General features: G+C 40.3%; 1 protein-coding gene across 6 annotated transcripts in view; it reads left to right on the top strand.

Moving 5' to 3' along the window:
- The first annotated feature begins 3,464 nt into the window (after positions 1-3,464).
- The window catches only part of PANK1 (pantothenate kinase 1), a 36,215-nt gene continuing 20,928 nt past the window's right edge, over positions 3,465-18,751 (top strand). Inside the window, exons 1-2 of one of the 6 annotated variants that reach the window (XM_027880514.1) lie at positions 3,465-3,572; positions 8,223-8,335. Coding sequence is in view for 4 of the 6 variants with exons in the window: in XM_027880509.1 (XP_027736310.1) it covers positions 14,194-14,449 (256 nt within the window). In the remaining 2 variants the exon portion in view is untranslated. Of the gene's footprint in view, positions 3,573-4,251; positions 4,505-8,222; positions 8,336-14,178; positions 14,450-14,819; positions 14,933-18,751 lie in introns of those variants that run through there. The other 5 variants (XM_027880510.1, XM_027880511.1, XM_027880509.1 and 2 more) reach the window with 5 other exon arrangements.

Here is an 18,751-nt window from a genome sequence, read left to right as displayed (position 1 = left end):
TTTTTCTATGGATTTCAAGTCTTTATATTCTTTGGTCATCAAATGGTAGTATTGTTGATACAGAAGATGCAGTCCAGAAACACTGGCTACTTCAGGAAATGTTTTTTATGTATGCTGCTTATATTTCATGAAGGTATTTGAACTGCACATCCAAATTTTGCTTGGTTCCCTGAAATGCCTCCTCTTTTTTTCTTCTTTCTTTTTTTATTTCTAAACCTTTGCCTAAGTTCTGCAAATGTTTGCATAATGTCTTTTTAGCTCCAAGTCTGAGACTAGGCCTGTTGTCATTCTTTGCTATGTGCAACAGTGTAAGCTCCAGGTTAAAGGCTGGAGATGCATTCCAAATCTTATTAGTAAAACTTTATTTCTCTCCATGTGTTATTGATTCTTTCTCAATCATCCACAGAGCTATATAAATACCAGCATGGGCAACCACAATTTAAAGGTAAAATCTCAGGGTTGAGTTTCCTTAAAATAAAGCATGTGTTTGAGTTTTATTTCAGTTGAGGTTTCAGAAGTTTTATTTTAGTTCCAAGCTGCTTATGAAAATTCTTCGTGGTGTAAGAAATTCGAGCTTTAATCCTTAGGATTACTTTTTAAGAATATTGGTTTTGTGGTATTTTTTGGTAGTGTTATTTTAAACACAGGTTCTAAATAGCTGTCTTATGTTCTCAGAGACCTCAGAACAGCCCCAGAAAAGTTTACCAAATACATTCTTACAGGTTACATTCTCAGCTGTTGCTCTGCCATCTTAGTAAAAACTTAACAAGATAAGTAAATTGGAACATGAAGTCAGTACATATCCAGAGTAATGCAATTTTGAAATAGGGAAACTGGCCAAGATACCAAGATATATCTAAATACATATCAGATATATAACTGATAGCTGAAGAAACTGAAAGATTTCCCCTAAAGGAGGCTGTGTGTGTACATACGTATATAAGTTCTGTTTAGAAGCCAAAAGACTGGACACTTCCTTGTCTCAAAAATATAATATATATATATCCTCAAAAAGATGTGGATCAAGAGGAAGAAGCTTACAGCTCAAATTACATGGGCTAAATCCAAGGAGCAGACTATGTAAAAGTGTAGCCATTACAGTATTTCAGTGTAGTATTTCTCATCTTTCTGGCTCGAACACCCAAGAGAGAGCTTCTTTTATTCTTGCCAAGTGTCAGCCGGCTGTCTTGACATCAGAAACCAGTGCTGTTCTCTGACATTATGTACCCTTCCTTGGAATGCTATCATGGCTTTGGGCACTCAGGGCTTCTGCTTTAACTCACGTGAAGATGTGATGGGAGCGATATAGTCACACCACTGACCTTCAGATGTTTTAACTTGAGTTTCCTGTGCAGCCAGTGGTGAGAAATGCTCAGAATGGATTCAGGCCTAAGTTAAACTCTTATTCTGGAAATGCACTTGTGTTGCATGGCACAGCTAAGCAATAGAAGTGTAATCCAAATTACCCTCTGGAGGAACCTTGCTTTCTGTACTAGCCTCTTAGTTTAGATATCAGAATTGATGTCTAGTTTTTGGTAACATGGTTATCCTACAGTACGATAAAAGGGCAAGGAATGAGCATTTAGAAAACAAATTTCTTAACCAGTGACTTATCTCTAAAGGACTTGAAAATAAGGGTTCTTTGACAATAGCAGATGGCCCAGGGCATTCCTGTTTTGTTGAGAGCTCATTTTTTACTTTTTTTTTTTTTTTTTTTAAAGCTTATATTTTACTATATTGCAAGCTGAGCATTGCCCAGCCTGTAGGAAAAACAGAAGGCAGAGAGTTTGATGCAAGCTAGACATCTGCCCTGAGTAGAATGAAATCATACTCCTGTAAAAAAGAGTCTGTATTTGTGCCATGCAATTGGACAACAGTGCTCTTTGCAGTCCTTGAAGAGAAAAAATCTTGTTCATCCATAGGGGACCAGCATACGAAAGATGATGAAAACTCATGAAGTCTCGGTTGCTTCTCAGAGGGTGGACTAATGAGCAGCTAATTTTTTTAAACACATTTTTATGCCATTATTTTCAGCCAAATCAGCAAGTAGATTTATGTGGCCAGACAGATACTGGAACAGCAGAAGAGCAGGCAGAAGTGCTGCTGGAACAGAAGGGCAGGGCTGCTTCTCTTGTGTTAGGCAGTCTTAGATTGGCTAAATTGTGTGTGAAGTTACATCTTTGGCAGTTCTTCAGCTAGGACTCAAATCTGCAGGCGGCTGCCTGGATTGCAGTCTTTGGGCATAACCAGACTTGCCGAGTTTGAGATTATTTCCAAATGCAGTTCAACATCTTGTTCTCAATTTGGTGCTGCCCTGCCTCATGTTGTCACAACATGCTGGAGCCAAGAATAAGCAGAGTTAGGAAACAGGTCAGCCCTCCTTACTGAATCTTGGGTCACAGCTGAAATCTGAAGAAACTGGAAGATTCCCACTGAAATGAAGAGTGTTACCAAGTTCTGGCTGATCTGACCCTTTGTAGTCAGAATAAGCCCAATTTTGCCAAAAGATGTAAACAGCAAAATTTCACTGTTACTAATACAGTTTTGTGCATCTGAATTTTCCTTCCTTGTTGCAACAAATTATAGGATCTGACTGCAGATTCAGTCAGGTGCTTTTGTATAGTGTTGCCAAGTACTGCCACACTTCATCATATATGTGGGTGCACTGAAAATACACACACATTTATAAAGCACCGTAAGATCTTTCTGAGTGAATGGCATTATAAAGAGAAGATAATTATTCCAACATTTAATCCAGATTTTCTATATAAAGCACATTTTGGCATTGTGAGAAGAACCAAAACATTCAACAATTTTGGGATAAGAGATGAGTCCTTTTTATTTTTAAGTATAATATTAGTATAAAGTTAGAAATGAGTCATTCTCTAACTAATTTCTGACTTGATGACTCATGCTCTTGGCAAACTAATTATCCAAGACAAGTGACTCAGAAATAGGTGCTACTGGCTGTTGCTGTTACAACTAAACATGAGGCTTGATTTTGGGTATAACAAATGTAGCTATAACCCTGCAAATTATGCCACAAGTGCTGCTTAAGGATGCATTACACATACACATTTCTTTAATCTGATGTTTTGTTATCAGTTCTAGGTGGATGGTGTAGCTTGTGGGTGTCTAAAGCAGACGTGGCCACCAAGAGTCTCAGCAGTGTACTTGGACCAGGAAAATCTAATGTGCTATGTATTGCTTTTTGTCCAAGAATGGTGGTTTATTAAAGCCTCATCACATGAGCATTCCTCTGAATAAACTTTTCACGTCAGAATTCTTAATAAATTGTTTGAATACTATTGAGAACATTGATATGGGAATGATGGGAAGATTCATGCCATATTTGCTTGGGATGGATATGATACCATGTTGTTGCCTCTAACCCACTCTTTCTGTTTTGTTTCTTTGTCTTTCCCTGCCCTCCTCACTCCACCTTGGCTGCAGTTTGTAAGGTGCTATCACAACGCAGGTCTGATCTGATGAAACCACAACTAACGCCAGTGCCTGCCTATAAAGGGAAGAGAACACAGACTATAAACTTGGGATTTCTGGCCTCTTATTAGGTAAGTCTGTTACTCATCTTCCCCTTTCACCCCACTCAGTTGCCTTTGTTCCTCTTCTTCCTCTGTATCATTAGCTCATATTGAAGTGCAGTGTCACTGGTTACTGGGAACCCAGTTTCATTTGGCTATATGTACACTCTTCCCTAAAAAAGTCAGATGCTGCATCCCTGTTGGGGTGTTCATCACGTGATGAAAATATGAAACACAATCTTATTGTAATAGTTCTGAATGATTTTCAGCTGAAGCAATGAAGAAGAAAGTCTGGCATATTTTAGTGAGATGTTCATGTTTCTCAACTATGATTTTTAAATTGAGATATTACATTTATAATAACATTAGAAATTAATCATGTTCATTGCAGAATATATAGCCTTATTCTTATAAAGTAGGCTATTTACTAGTATAGCTGAAATTATTCCTGTACTGAGACAGGAGAATGTCTTAAGAAAGCTGTGTTGAGTAGTAGTTTCTATTCTCATCATTTTGTTTAGTTGTAAATATAACAAACAGATGAAATAACTATTGACGTAGAGAGTAACACAAATCATGTCAAACAAGGACTTCAAACACTGTGCTTTGAGGTCAGTTACCTGTGTGCTTGGAACTTTGATCACACTGGTAATGGCCAGATGACACAACTTGTGTGGATGTACATGCAAAGATAAATAGGCAGCTGTTCACTGGATCTTACAAGCAGAACAGCAAAACATCAGTAAAGTGAAAATGTGTGTTTCTAGTAGGCTCGAGGAACTTCAACAAAGGAGGATAATACTGATGAATTAATTTGCTGAAACTGCAAGCAAGGGATTTTGTTTGTTTGTTTGTTTTTAAATTTAAATGGATCCTGTTTTCAATAAGCAGCATGAAGGAGGAGTCTTTCCAGAGCCCTGCCATAAGAAATGGAAGACAGCTTGTTCTCTGTCTGATGAAATGTAAGTTCAGCTGCTAATCAGCCTACCTAAAGCACTGCTAGATTAATAGCCAGTTTTGCTGAAAATACAGCTTCTGGGGAAGTGACGCTGTTTCTTAAATCTGTGAGTGAGAGAAGTGGGAATTTTGGTAAGAAAATTAAGATAGACTTATGTTTGAAAATGATCAGAACTTCAGATTTCCATTTCAGCACTGACCCTACTAGGCAAACGAGTTAAAAATCTGAGAATGACTCTGGAATTCTGCTGCTAAATTTTCCTGTTGAGGAGCATTACTATTTCAATTTCTGCTTTGGGTCAAACTGATCCAAATACAGATTTCAATTTGAAGGTGAGGCCTGTCTGCAGGTCCTTCCTTTGTAAGTTCTCACTACCTTTTGCTTTATCGTTGCTTTTATTTCCTTAAATGAGAGGAAAAAGGAACAGTTATTTGCATTTTGTGAAGGGTCTGAAGATCTGTGGGTACAGAGCACTACGTAGTTCCAAAGTATTTAAATTCAGAGCTATGTTACGTCTACTTCCTTTTTTCTTATATCACTCTGTATTGTGACTGAAATCAATCTACTTATAATCAAATCTAAACTTGGTTGGTGATTAGGGGTGGAGAACTGTGGGATTTTTGTTTTAATCACAGGCTTTTAAGTTCACTGAAATTAGGGTTCCAGCCTGATTTCTCTCTGCAGGAAAGATATGCTTTTTTGTATGTTTTTTCTCGGGGTTTTTTTTGGTTCATGTTTCACTGATCGTTTATCTTTGCTATTCCTATGAAAGTAGTCATGATGTGTCAGTCACCGGTGCTCTTTGCATTTGCCTCAAAATATAGGAATTAATCTCTAAAAATTACTTTGTTTATGTATGTATGTGTTCTTTAGTTTGTTCTGGGAGGATCTGAGGTCTGAAAACTGTCAATAATAAGGACATAACAAATCAAACATCTTTTTTTGGTTTGGGTTTTTAGGTCACACGTATCAATTTCAGCTCATATCAGATTGCAGTTGTGCCTATGAATGGAGATTAATGTCATATCATTTGCAAGTATTCTGTTTTTTGCAGTCCATGACCACTGATGCCTTATAACCACTGTGTCAGTATTTTTCTCATACCCTCCATAGCTTTATCTGATAGGGTAGTTGTACCTTTCTGATTTATGTGCCTGTTCTGCTTATTTTTTATCTTTTTGTTTGTTTTGTTTTGTTTTAAAATTTTGGTTGTTGTTTTGTTTCCCCTTTCCTTTTAAGAGGAATATCACCTTTGGTGTATTAAGTAAATTTTATAAATGGAGAGAAAGCAAATCAGTTAGTGCTTACTACTTTTAGAGCAGTTGAGCAAAAAATATGAGGGATAGATGTCTTAGCTGTATCAGTTCTGTTTTCAGTCAATATAAAGGGGTTTTCTAAACAAAAGAAAGTGTCTGTCTCCTCTTATACAGGAGATACACAGTGGTTTTGTTTTCTGATTCTATGTGTGACATTGCTGGCACCAAAAGAAACTGTAGCTTCTTTATCTGACTTCCATGAGAAAATTAAGGATAAATACAACAAATTTGGTTAGCAGTTCATGAGGTCAAAGACTGATTTACCATTTTGGGTTGAAAAGAACAATAAATGTGTATAATTAGGACCTCCTATTTGAGTGCCAAAGTAATGTCCCAGGGTATTCCAGGGACAAGATAATACAAAATCTTTGCACTCCATGGCACTTGGCAAATATGTTTCTTAGACCCTTTCAGGTTAATAATTGTTTAAAAGAACTCATTTTGAAAACCCATATAGTATCTTTGAGACTTAAATTCCTGTTAGACCAAGTGTGTGTTTGTATTAGTTATGTTTTGTTTACAAGAAAACAAATATTTTGGTGACGCTAAGATTCCTGCCATGAAATACAAGTTGCTTCCTATGCAGGAGAGACCCTGAAAGTTATTTTCTCTTGCAAGGGTTTTTCACTATATGTCTAATGAAAAGATGGAAGTCTATGATTATAGTTCTGGTATTCCTTTTTTGTGTGTACATAGTCTCTATTGATCTTGTGAAAACCTGAAAGCTCTAAATTGGCCTCTTGAACAAAACAAAATGGATTGCATGGAACAGACACTTCTCTGTAATATTTACTTTAAAAGGTCACTAATTTCAGAAATATTCAGAAGATACCACAATGGCAAATCTACCCAATGTTAGCATAAGGTTGCTTCCCTTCTTTGTTACTAGGTCGTTGGAGCCTTTAGGAACAGAGTTGTCATTTATAGCACAGCCCTTTCCTACACAAGACTCTCATTCTTTGCAAACATGGATAAAAAAGGTATTTTAAAAAATACTAGCATTAGAGTATTATTATCTGTGGTTTCAGCTTCATCTCACAAGGACACATTAAATGTTTTTTCAACCTAAACAGAAAGGTCATAAAGCACAGTCATAATTGTACTAAAGTTTTAACTCTGAGTGAGTTGTGGTGTTTGGACTTAACCATGTGCTTGAATCCTCATTCAGACGTACACTTCCCTGCTAGTGGAAAAATACTAAAGGTGTGGCATGTTTCTGTTTAACTCTGATTCCCATTCCTGGACTATTTTAGAAGAAAGAAAATAAAACCTATATGTCCTTTCAGTACTCTAGTTGACACTGTGTTTCCTCCTGAGTTAGAGGAGTAAGCCGGTTCTGTCTGCGATGTGTCTAGCTAGTTCCAAGAGATGCCTTTTTTTCCTCTTTCATGCTCAAGCATAGGAAGTCAAGTTCTGTGTTGTTACCTGTTTCATTATCATTAATATTTATGTGAATTTCATGTCAGCATTTAAGCTCCTGGAGTACAGACCAGTGCAAGTAAAAAATCTCTGTGCTGTTGACTCTTGATGGTGGAACCAGTTTCTCCTCTTCAGATGTGGCAGTGCTGAATAAGGAAGAGAGAGTCTTTCATACTTTTTAGCCATTCTGTCTTTCAAAGTGCTTGATTTAAAACTGTTGCTTCCCTCCTGATTGCATTGTGAAGGACCACATAAAAATGCTGAGTTGAAAAGAAAGTGAAGACATTCAGGCAAGCAAAACCAGTATGTATAAATACATGAGGATAATTGTCTGTGGGGGAGCAGTCAGGAGCAAAGGCCATTGTTTTCTCTAACAAATGCTCTGCCACTTGTTGCAATAGTTTTTTTAATAATGATGAACAGTATTTCTCAATCAGTGGGTTGTGAACTTGCATGTTTTCCAATTACATTTTGTATATTTAAGTTTGATAGTTAAAGATAAGCAGCAGTACACTGAGCCAGATACTTAGGTACAAGATAGATTTGATAGGGGCAAAAGAGAGTGTATTTGAAATTAGGTTTTTAGCTTTTTTTTACATACCTAATAGTTTGAATCCATTAGCAGTTTGTTTGGGGTTTTTTAAAGCTCTTTGCAGAATAGAAACTATGGCATGGGGAAAAAAAAAGATTATTTGCCTCCAACACCTACTTTATCTTCACAGGCTGGTACTCCTGAGAAATAATCAAGGATTAGATTTTAAATGTTACTAATTTGGTGAGTTTTATTAGAAGTGTCTGAAAGCACTTGGGTTTTTTTGTTTCCTATAAAAGAGGAGCATCAACTGCTCTGGCAGGGATCAGCTAAAGTTGTGGAGAGTAAGTGTAAATTAAGGTAATTGTGTAGTTGGACATCGAGATCTTGGTAGGAAAGGCTTTAGAGGGAAAAGGTTATCACTACTTTGTGACTGCTGCATGCTTTTTTTTCAGTTGGGATGAAAGACGGCAACCACAATCTCTAACCTCATCTCAGAACTGCCAGAGGATAACTGTAGAAGCTACTTGGACCCCTGCAAAGTCTGGCCACAGGGATGGGCAGGATGGTAAGACCAGACTATGCCTCTGTACTCTTCTGACTATTGTTCCTTAGTCTTGGCTATTGCTGTTAGATGTGTAAGTCATTTCTATTACACAGGCAGATGGTGATTGGACAAAGGGGAACAGTTTTAAACTAAGAGAGGAGAAATTTAGATTAGATGTTGTTAAGAATAAATTCTCTACTCAGAGGATGGTGAGGCACTGGAGCAGGTTGCCCAGAGAAGTTGCAGATGCCCTATTCCTGGGAGCGTTCAAGGCCAGATTCACTGGGGCCCTGGGTAACCTAATCTGATAGTGGCCTACCTGTACGTGACAGGGGTGTTGGAATTAGATGGTCTTTAAGGTCCCTTCCAACCCAAACCATTCTATGATTCTGTGTCCTAGTGCACTCAGCATTCCACGTAGCATTTAAACTGCCTTGGCTGGACACCAAGCTTGGCACTTGGGCCAGAAGATCTACCTATGCTGCGTTTTTCATCATCAGAGGGAAAGAATATGGCTTGTAAGGGCTGTTCAGACTGCCAAAGCAAAGTTCCTGCTTAGACAGAGTGTCTTTCTCCATGTTTCTGTCCCTGGGTGAAAGTGAGGGGGAGATTAGTTTCAACTCTGCAGGGCTTTTCTTTATAACATCAACAGGTCTTATTTAAGTTTATGCCCTTCAGTTTGTGCCCTTCATTTCCTCTGTCATCTGCAATCAGTTTCCCCTCTCAGATGACTTACTATTTGAGGAAAGCAGAATTCTCATGTTAGCTAGCTGTTGTTGTAGTAAGGCTTCCTTGGCTTTCCTGTGATCACACCAGTAATACTAGAGGCCTTTGGGTCCCTTTTGTCACTGCATTTTCCAGGTAAGAATTTTACTTAGTTTTAGAGCTGTTTTGCCGCATTTGATTTACACATCTATGACTTGTCATTATATAGTTATGTTTGACTGCTGGTCTTCTAGTCCTGCAATTTATGAGAAAAAAAGCTTTAAAAAAACATGTGTCTACCAAAGGTACTGCATATACCAAAACAGTTAGGGTGGTTTTTCCCGGTTTTAAACAGAAGGAAGAAATAACAGACTCCTGGACTTGGTGCTTTCCATTTGATATGTGTGGTATGTGAATATACCTAAAACAAATCAACAGTGTCTGATTTTTTGCAAGGAATGTTCTTAAAAGTTTATATTAATTTATTGTGCTGTACTGTATTTGCTTTATTTTCAAAGAGGAAAAATTGAATAAAAACTAGTGTGATTGTCCTGCACTGTAGAAACAGGATAAACATGGAAGTAATATGAGTAGAATATAAACAGGAAAGGCAGAGTGCCAGTAGCCCCTTGAATATAAATCTGCAGGCAGCTATACCACAGTTTGTTTCATTGCACCCTTTGCATTGCATAATACAATTTGTGTGGTTTGAGAAGAAAGGTACATGCATCTCATTACCACTGCTCTCCAAAATACACCCGAAGCTTTATAGCCAGCTGGCTTTGAATTGCAGTAACACCACTGGTGCTCTGTAAGATCTTTTTTTTTTGTTCTTGTGTAATGGAATTACATGTGGACTGCACTTGTTTGATGCTTATTTTAGCTTAGCCTTAGACCAAGACTATGGAAGCCCCATAGAATGAGGAAGGAGTAGCTAATCCTCATTAAGTTCCTAAAAAATTTCAGGCCAAGTTGCCTGATGATAACATATCTGAAAGGGTGGGGTAATTTCCTTGGGTTTTTTTGGTTTTTTTAGGTGGTTTTTTTGGGAGTGTTTGGTGTTGTTTGGTTTTCTTTGATTCTTTGTTTGGTTTGGGGGTTTTTTGGTGGTTTTTTTTTTTGTTTTGTTTTTTTTGTTCTGATGGTTTTGAAACTGGAAAGGCTAGACCACAGCACTTTTGATCCCATGGACAAGTATCTTAAGTGCAAAGTAGTCAGTAGTTTGTTGAAACTGACTCAGAGAGTTAGAGAATTGCAGCCTTGCCCTCTGGGTTTATAAACAAATAAAAAGTGGTGATAGAAAGCTGAGTGTCTGAAGCGCAGGCAAGTATGGAATAATCCATTTACTGTGCAAATATCTTAAATGCAGTGAGTCAGTACAGCAGACTTGTTCACTCAGTTCTGAGTCCATTTATGTCCTGGATTCTTCTGCATACAATGTGTTTGTAGTCCTTTTGTCACAGTCCTGGTTTACAGTGAAATATATGGGAAAATATTTTAAAATAAACAAGTAGTTTCCACCTACTCCAGTTCAGAAAGACAGAGATACTAAGTAAACATTAATTTTGAAAGAACTGGAATCACCCTTAATATTGTTTGTCAGTATTGTGCCTAGATTCTATCTGGATTGCTGTCTTGCAAATTAGACTGAAAACTGGCAAACAGGGTTTGTTTAGAAAGTTAAAGAAAGAGAAAAAATATACTTTATTTGTCCCGTTAGAAACTGAATTTGTAATACATGCCATAACTTCATGGACAGAGATGTTCCACCTAGTTCTTGATTCGCAGAAATTGAAATATATATAAAGTATATAGAAGGTAATGTAAATGGATGTAGAGTGGGCAGTAACTTACTGAACATGTATGTGTGGTATGAAGACAAGGGAGTGCGGTACCTCTTAAAGCCAATACCTGCTTGCAGCCAGTTGTGCTGTAATGTGTTGTCTCATAAATAATACCAGTGAAAACCCAGCAGACTCTGACGGTTGAACCAACTGCTCAGGACAGTTTATTGCTTCTTTTTGTTCTGTTTTGAGGATGTGACATTATTACTTCTGTCCTATTTCTTCTGGATTATGTTTTCTACGATGTTCCAGATTTTCAAATACTAAGTATAATGTTAAAGCCTTCACATCACCAGCCTAGCTCTGTGCAGAAGAGCACAGGCTCTTCACATGACTACATCAGGTAGTGAGTTCATAAAATTGGGTGCTGTGGTCCTACCTGTGGTTTACAGCTGGTGCAAATTAGGCTGAACAGTTCATTTTCTCCAAGTTTCAGCTTTATTAATTCAAAAGACTCATGTCTTTTCCCCCTGAATGTCAAGTGGATTACACTGTAATTTGCCTGTGCCCATAATAAGCAATGCTATATACACCTAAGGACATGAGATTCTTTAATTTTAAATCCTTTCAGATAATACAATAAAGACTCTTATCTTACTCTCTTTGTCTTGGTTTACAATGTAGGAGATTTGTGAAATCAAAACTGAAGAGTGTACATAAGCCCCTTCTAAGAGCTCCTTCCAAAATTAAACAAGTGTAAACAAAAATAGTGTGAAAAAGATGGTATTTTACAATGCAGAAATCCATTCATGTGATATTCATAAGTACAAGAGGGAAATTGTTTTGATAAAGCAGCACCTTGGTTTGAAACAATCTTTCCACAATTGAAGGTTTGGAAAGTGTTTATATCCATTCCTGCTGGACAGTTTACGCGATCAGGGAAACTTGCACTCTTAGAAGTTAATCTGTCCCTGTATATAAAGCCTGTCACTTGATTTGGACAGTCTTTGTCATTTCACTGCTGTAATATTTTCTCTAGCATAATCTGAGGTAATGTTTGTTATTATATGCCACTGGTCTATACTCCCCCTGAACTTGTCAGTGATTTAGATCATATCCTAACAGTATTTCCTGATCTACTTCTTCCATGCAGCACAGTCCAGTCCACTTCTATCTGGGGCATAATTGGGCGATATTTACAGCAAAGTATTGAGGAAATATTTAATTATAAATAAAAGATTGGAAAGAACCTCAAAAACATGCCCTCTCATTGCTGCAAGTCTGGATCAACTCTGCCTAGACTGTTCCTCACAAATATTTAACTTTTCCTAAATACTTTTCAGCAGTGGACAGTTGAGTCTTCCAGTTAAGTCTAATGGTTGTCTAACTTCATGCTAGGAAATGTCTGCCTCCAGTGTAAAGTGAATTTCCGTAACTGCACTTATGACTTAGGAATTTTCTTGTTTCTCAGCAACTGTGATGTATTTCCTTTGCTGCTACCTGTTACAGAATGACCCTTCAAATCTTTCATTTCATAGACTAAAACTAGATATTTTTATTTAATCCTTTGTTAGTTATTCCACAAGTGTTTTAGAAGCCTAAAACTGGGCACAGTACTTGAAACAGGTACAGTATTCCATTGCAGAGTTAATGGAAGGACTGCTCTCCTACCACAAGGAAATTTCAGTGTGCAATTAAAGGTGCACTTGCTTTTTTTGGAGTAAGGTATAGTTGCCATTCTTCAGCTGAGATACAGTAACTGCTCATGTGTCTGCTCCCAGCAATTGCAGGGAAAAACAGACTTCCAGGGATGGTCCCAGGTTCTGCATGTGGCTGGCTGTATGTGCAGTCAGCTTCTGTGGAGGGACAGAGAAGAGGACAACTGTTATCAGCTGAGGACAGTGGCAGTGAGGATTCCCCATGCCCTGAGAGGTCTGACTTGATAAGTAAAGGTCACAAAGTGTACCCAGCCATCTGCCTAGCACTGCCAACAAATGGCATGAAGGTCTGTGCCATTCCAGGCAGCACCCTTCAGCTTTATAGTTTAAACATAATTAGTTAAGTTAGAGAGTTCTCAAAGAATTTCAGTTTTGGAAGCACTACAGCTCCTTCTAGCAGTAAATGTGTGTAGCCAGTCTTCCTTCCTACCCTCTTCAGTGCAATTACTTTAAGGCTGGCAATTACAGCAAGTGCTTATGCATTAGGGTATGAATAAAATTTTAAGAGTTTAAATCATCTTTAGAATATCAATTACAGGGTTTTAGGAAGAAAATTTTCCTTTGTTCTCAAGCAGTCTTTCTTCATTTTCTCAGCTTGGTGAATATGTGTTTCTGTTGCTTGCTTCCAGTTACCTAAACATAATGTTCTTGTTGCAGACAAGCGGAGAGAATGTCATGTAACCTCTCATGAAGCAATTTCTTCTGTAGGCAGTTATTATTAAGCTTTTCATTCTTGGTAGGTGTTCTGCAGTGGAAGGCCCATGTCCTGTACTAATTCTAGGTGTGAGGAGGAGCCATTATGGGACCTCTTTTTACTTAAGGACAACTGTGCATGTAGTGACTGGCAGTTTGTATAAAGAAATGACCTTCATGTGCACCGAAAAATTCAATTAGTGTTTCTTTTCAAGTATATACACTGACACCACAGTACAGCTCACCCAGTTTCATTTTATCTCCACTTGATATTTGGTACATTTCATTCAGAAAATGCGTCTTTACACTTGGATGTCTCAGCGGTCAGCGAATAAATCACAGCCACAAGATTATCAGTGCTGCGCAGTGAAAGCCAAGATACTAAAAAAAAAGCATGAGGTCAAACTCGTTCAAGGTCATACTAGTCCCTTTAAGCTGTTGACTGGCACGTGATAATGTAGACAAAAACTTGAACGTTGATGCCGAATAACTTTGTGTAAGGTACGAGGTGTGCCTGGGGAGTACGAGCAGTGCACGGAGGCCTCCGAGACACAGATACCTGAGTCACGAGTGTGCGTCAGGGCACGCCGAGGCGAAAATGACACCGCAGCCGGTCCCAGGGGACCGAGTAGGGTCGCGGGGCCAGCCCACCCCGCAGTTGTACCGGGGGCAGCTCGGAGGGCGGCCGTGCCCGCCCGCGCCCGTTGCCCGGCGCGCTCCCGCGGCAGCCGGCGGGGCCCGCAGGTGCGGGGCGCGGCGCCGGGAGCGCGCACGCTGCCCGGTGGGGGGGTCGCCGCGTCCCCGGCGAGGGCGGCGGCCGCCCCTCCGCAGCGCTGCGGGCAGGACGCGTGCGCCGTGCGCCGGGGGGGGCGGGCGCCGCATCCAGCACGGGGCTGCGGGCACGGGCACCGGCATGAGCGGAGCCTCCGCCGCGCCCAGCCGGGGCTGAGCCGGCACACAAAGGGGACAGGCGGCCGCCATGGGCGAGCGGCTCCGCGCTCAGCCCGCCGCCCCGGCGGGGCCGCCGCCGCCCGCCGCCGCCTCCTGCTCGCTGCTCGGCGGGCTGCTGCAGAACGGCTTCCACCCCTCGGGGCCGCCGCTGAGCAACGGCGGCTGCGGGGAGGCGCCGCACCCGCTGCTGCTCCGCCCGGAGCTGCCGCCGCTCAGCCACGGCTCGCCGGCCAAGAAATGCAGGCTGCGCCGGAGGGTGGACTCGGGCCGGCGGCACAGGCCACGTAAGTGATAACCGCGGGGCTCTGCGGAGCGGCGCCCCCCCTTCCCCTCTGCGCGGCGCTGCCGCAGCTGGGCCCGGCGGGGCTCGGCGCTGGCCCCGTGTCAGGCGGGTCCCGCGCCACCTCCCTCCCTCCTTCCTTCCCTCCCTCCCTCCTTCCCTGCGGAGCGCCGCCCGGCCGGGGCTGGCAGCCGCCCGGCTCCGCTCCGCACCGCGGGCGTTCCGCTCCCCGCCCCCGGCGGGCCCCGGCAGGGCGGAGCGAGGGCCCCGCGCGGCCAATGCGGCGGCGGCGCCCGGACACGGCCCCGCTCTGGCGTGGGCCGGGCCCGCCCTGCGCCAATGGGGCGGCGGCGGGCGGGGAGCGGCGGCCCCGCACAAACGCGGGCGGCCGGCGGGCGGCCGCTCTTCGCCCAGCGGCACCCAGGGTCCTGCCGGCATCTCCGCCTCCCCGCCGTGCTCATGAAGCTCATAGTGCACAAGCAGCACTGTAAGTAACGCCGGGCCGGCGTCCCGGCGGGGGCGATCGGGGCGCTCTGGAGCGTGGGAAGGCTGCGCGCTCAGTCGGTGCTCATATTCCAAACGTTGATAGAATTAAGAAAGAAGTAGATCTGGGAACCCAGGGCAAGCTATTCTGACTGAGGGGAAAAATATATTGCAAACACGTTAAATTTGTAATATGTTTCTCAGAAACATCTCCTGTGGCTTTTGGTTAGTCGGTTTGGGAGGTGTTAATGAACTGGCTGTCTATTTTCAGGCTTGGTTTTAAGGCTGTGAAATTCAAACACCCATGTTTGTAATATGCTTAATTTTACACGATTTGTTGATTAATAGTTTCACTTACTTGATCATAAGCTAACTTCTTACTTGTAAGTATGGAGGTATTGAATAATTCTATAGTAAACTCTAGAAGTAAAACAGTCTGATGGAAAAAGTACTGAATTTCTTTGCACTCTCACTTTGCTAGCCCTTCAAATAAAGGCAACAAATGTTTGCGTCTTTGTTAAAAGTTCAGCATGTTCCAAAAGGGTAATCGTGGATAGTCAGAATCACAGCTGCCCACTGCCAAGACTTAAAGATGTTTCTACCCAGTAGGAAGTAATGTGCATTCAGCTACTCTGGTGTTTTTTTTCTTTGTTTTGAAATGAATTTTAAAAACTTATCTGTATAAGCAGAACAAAATACTCAGAAACAGCCTTGAGGAGCTGCAGCTTTTACAGGACTGCATATTAGCCAGAGCCTTTTCTGGCTTTTTAAATGTTTTTTACTCAGCTACACATACCACTTTCCCTTAGAATGTTCTCTGATTGATTAATCATGTAGTACTTGCATTACGTGTTGATAGTTAATTTAGTCTTCTATCAAATTTAAAATATCAATGAGCAGATCATTCTCTGTCACAAACTGGTTTTGTAGTCTTTAACCAGCTTCACATTTTCATTCATGAACAAAACCTGCAGAACTTGGACGAGGGTATGTTTTGATTTGGTGTAACTAAGAAGAGTCAGCCCTTGCATATCAAACTTGCCATAATAGTAAAACCTATTTTGAAGCAAAGAATAAAGCTTTTAGATATTCATGTAATCACTTCATTGCAAAAGAATGAGGATTTTGGGTTTTCTATCCCATCCTGAGGGAAAAAAAGAGCCCATTGGAGTTGTAGGTGACTGGCTCCATTGCCCAAGATGCATGACAACTGAATCTTCAGTTGTGGGGTTTTCATGAAATGACAGTGGAAACAGCAAGTGAGGGAAGTGCTTTGTAGAACTATTTTGTGGGCAGTTTCTTTGCTGATTAAAATGCATGAATGCTTTAAATATAATTTTTAATTTATATAGTTTATTTTTTACTAGAATAAATTTGAAATTATTAGTTGTGCAGGAAATTATGACAGCGCATTGTCACCAACTTTAAAAATTCACTGCATTATTACTCAAATTGTTCTGCTACTGCATAGGTTTCCACTGCATCCTGATCTATGAATACTACATAGTACCATTTTACTGGTTTGTTCGTTTTTTTAATCCTGGCCTTTGCAGATGTTTGTTCTGTGCTTAAGGGCACATTGCAAAATGAAGTGCAGTTGCCACATGGCATGTGCGACTTCAGTATAGATTGTGGGGTTTGCTTTGTGTGGTGGAGAAGATAATGAGATAATTGGCATTTCCCAATATTTCAGCAAAGGAAACCCATGTTCCTGCAGCAATTATTCTTTTAAAGCCTTATGTTTTCTTTATTGTTTTTACTTTCTGACAAAGTGAGGTAGAATTCTATATTTTCTTAAGTCTTTTTCCCCTCTGAGAAGGGAAGATTCCCTGTGAAACCAGTGTGCTTTGATGACAAGCCTGCAGAGAGAGAAAACTCACCTAGTGCTGCTTCTGCTGAGAATCTATTAGACTTGTGTCAGTTTTGTGTGGATAAGTTTTGTGTCCATATGTGTGGATGGCTGTGCCTGTATAACAAACAGCTCTGTGCATTTGGGTTTGAATTTTGGGGGGTTTGGTTGGTTTGGGTTTTTTTTTGTTTGGGGGGTTTTTTGTTTTGGTGGGTGGGTTTTTGGTTGTTTGGTTTGTTTTTTGTTTGTTTGTTGGTTGGTTTTTGTTTTGGGTTTTTGGGGTTTGGGTTGTATGTTTTAGTGTTTTGGTTTTTTCTGGTGAGGAGTTAGACATTCAATAAGCCCTTGCTGCTGAAGATTAACTGAAAGGCTTCAGCTGATACATGTCCATGATTTATTTAGCTCTAGCTTTGTAAGGTTTGAAGAAACTTCCATTACTAAGCAGATATAAATAATTTTTAATGTACATATTCTATTTTTGTTCAAAATAAAAATTGTCCATTTTATGTATTTTTATAACTGTATAAAACAGGAAGAAGTAATTGAAAAAGATATGTAAGCTATTATCAGTTTCTTTTTTTTAATAAAAATCAGTTTTCAGAAGCTGTGAGAATACTATGCCATTTTGTGTGTCTCTTGGTTTTTTTTCCCCCCTGTTACTGTTCTTGGCTCTCTCACCTCTTCCGGATCCAATGAAAAAAGTTTTTAGGCCATCAAGGTCAAGTAATGCAAATGAAATGTAAATGAAGTAATAGGATTTCAACATATGTGTGCTCAGAAAGAAAAGCAGCGGAACCTAAGATATTTAATATGAGATATTTATGACTAAGATATCAGAGTATTGATACCCCCATTCAAATTACTGTTAAGATAATAGAGATACTGTGTCTTAACTGAGGTAATACAGGTCTTGTAAGAGAGATGGATAAGCTGAAACAGTTTTGGCCAAAGAAGAAGCTGCTGCAGGTTGGTCATGAGTAAATCTAGGGCCCAGGTAGAAAGAAGGAAGTTCTAACCAGAAGGATTCAGGCACAACCTCTTTCTAAGAGTTGAGGAGTAAAAAGATTCAGCTAACCTTATGTGGTAGTTGTTTAAATGTATGAAAAGGATTACCCTTGGTTATCTTCTTAATGGGGGTAAATGTTACTTGATGATCTAGGAGTTCCCTTTCATTCTTGCTTCCCCTGAGCTCTTGTCTGTGAAGAGAGTGTTGTGATTTGATATTTACTTTCCACATACCCTCCTTATATCCTTATATTGTAAGCTAATGGTAAGATTTTTAAAAATCCCATGTGTTGAAATCTGAATGTAATAATGCCTTGTTGAAATAGCCTGATATGTTCGTACTCTTGAGAGTTGATGCAGAAACTAGGTAAAATGTGTCATGGAATTTCTCATGAGTGAACCTTTGCCCCAGATAGCACAGCTGTTGGTGTGCATCAGATTACCTAGTTATGCAATGCTGTAGATACCTCCTGTTTGCATTGTCACATGCTTCTGTAGCTATATTTTGGACTAGTACAGATTTTTATCTCAAGGTAACAAGCCAGTAAGTAGTTATCACTTACATACAGGTTATTAACATGAAGTGAATTAGTTTTCTTAAGAAGATAAGCAGAGTCTTTGATTTATGCTAGTCTCTTAGGAAAACATGGATCGTATTGATGCTGGGACCTAGAAGTAGATTTTGTGGTGTTATTTTTCATGACTTGCTGCTGTGTAGCAATACAGTAGCATAGTTCTGGTTTTGCCACAATAATAGTTTCTATTGATTCAGTAGGTATGTTGCATATCTGCTCCTGAAAAGTGAGAAATCAGCTCATGAGCCTCATCAGACAATTTTAGTTAGGAAGTGCATTTTTTTAGATTGTGAAAGCATTTCTGCAACATATCCAATGTCTTCCTTGCTCATAGTAGAGTGTCCCTGGTGGTGCAGTGGCTAAACCACAGCGTTGTCAATGCTGAGATCTGGGT

The sequence above is a fragment of the Empidonax traillii genome, unplaced genomic scaffold (assembly GCF_003031625.1).
Source record: "Empidonax traillii isolate 1590-97213 ecotype Southwest subspecies unplaced genomic scaffold, ASM303162v1 scaffold70:size1330859, whole genome shotgun sequence".
Classification (NCBI taxonomy): domain Eukaryota; kingdom Metazoa; phylum Chordata; class Aves; order Passeriformes; family Tyrannidae; genus Empidonax; species Empidonax traillii.
The sequence above is the reverse complement of the archived record's forward strand: the minus strand, read 5'-3'. Positions and strand labels throughout refer to the sequence as shown.